At 34.8% G+C, this 1,197-nt stretch overlaps 1 protein-coding gene across 1 annotated transcript; it reads right to left on the bottom strand.

Annotated features, from left to right (window-relative positions):
- Nucleotides 1-695: 695 nt before the first annotated feature.
- Nucleotides 696-898, bottom strand: Tsp_15066 (conserved hypothetical protein; the record flags this gene model as incomplete). The annotated part of the gene is made up of 1 exon (XM_003366033.1): nt 696-898. A coding segment is annotated over one exon (203 nt), but the record flags the coding sequence as incomplete, so codon positions are not given.
- Nucleotides 899-1,197: the final 299 nt, after the last annotated feature.

Below are 1,197 nucleotides of genomic sequence, written 5' to 3'. Positions count from 1 at the left end.
CGATACAATAAATATTCTATAAACAACAACAACAACAGTGCATCGGCATCATATTTGCATATTTGATTTATTTCAATTTTAAGTTGGAATTGTCGAAAATTGGTTTTTTTTTCTTTTTCTGACATGACATTGTTTATTTGTTTGTTTGTTTGTTCTTTAATCTTCGATTATTATTATTATTGTTGTTGTTGTTTTGTTTAATGGTTTTTTAATGAGAAAAAAAATCTAACTTGTAATCGTCATCGATTGCAATTTCACCGGCGGAAATTTGAAAATTGGCAGAGTTGATTTGGAAAATTGTGTTTTTTTCAGTTTGATCACCAGACGGGCAAGTGAAAGTGGTTTGAACTGAAAATTACCAATAAAGCCAATCGTAAAGTTGAACTTTGTAAATGTTGGCTAATTTTCTGCTTGTTGCCAGTTTGATCTTGACAAAAATCAAATTCGGTCATTAATTGGAAATATGCATGCGTCTGCGTGGTTTGATCACGCGGTGCAGTAAAATAATAATATCCAATTTGTGTAACAATTTTTTTTGGTTTTTTCGCTTTTATACGAAGCTGTCAAATTTGCATAAATTTGAAAAAGATTATTTTTTTCAAATTTTCACTTCTCATCACACGTCAATTCATTTCATTCGTTTATACTTTTCCAATTGTTGACAATTCAGAAATTCTTTCAAATTCACCAACATCTCAGGGAATATTTGCATACAAATCGCATTTCAAACCACCAGACACTCCAGGCTCTGTGGGCGGTCCCAGTGGTTCGTTGGGAACAAAGTTGCGACCCGAGCGTGTGATATTTGTCCACTCGGCTGGGCCTCTCTCGACGCCAATGACCATTATTCCATTTGGCATACTGATTGAAAGAACGCCGTTGGGGAGGACACCACACACTGGACAACTGATTTTTTACTCAATATACTGACACTCGGAGGGGAACTGTTGTATACTGACCGATTTTCATCTCTTTTTGTTCATGAAACTATTATCTATATCTCATCACTACCAGCAAACATCATGACAACGCATGCACATAATACTACAACTACATAAGAATATTACATAGATAGAAATTGCATAATGACATCCATCCACCTTTAGTCACATAGACTATACAACCTTAACAGTGATCGATGATGCATTGGCTTCCTTATAGATAACTCAGCATCAAAAAATCTATCGATGGGTCAAA

The sequence above is a fragment of the Trichinella spiralis genome (genome assembly GCF_000181795.1).
Source record: "Trichinella spiralis strain ISS 195 chromosome Unknown Scfld6695, whole genome shotgun sequence".
NCBI classification, from domain to species: domain Eukaryota; kingdom Metazoa; phylum Nematoda; class Enoplea; order Trichinellida; family Trichinellidae; genus Trichinella; species Trichinella spiralis.
The sequence above is the reverse complement of the archived record's forward strand: the minus strand, read 5'-3'. Positions and strand labels throughout refer to the sequence as shown.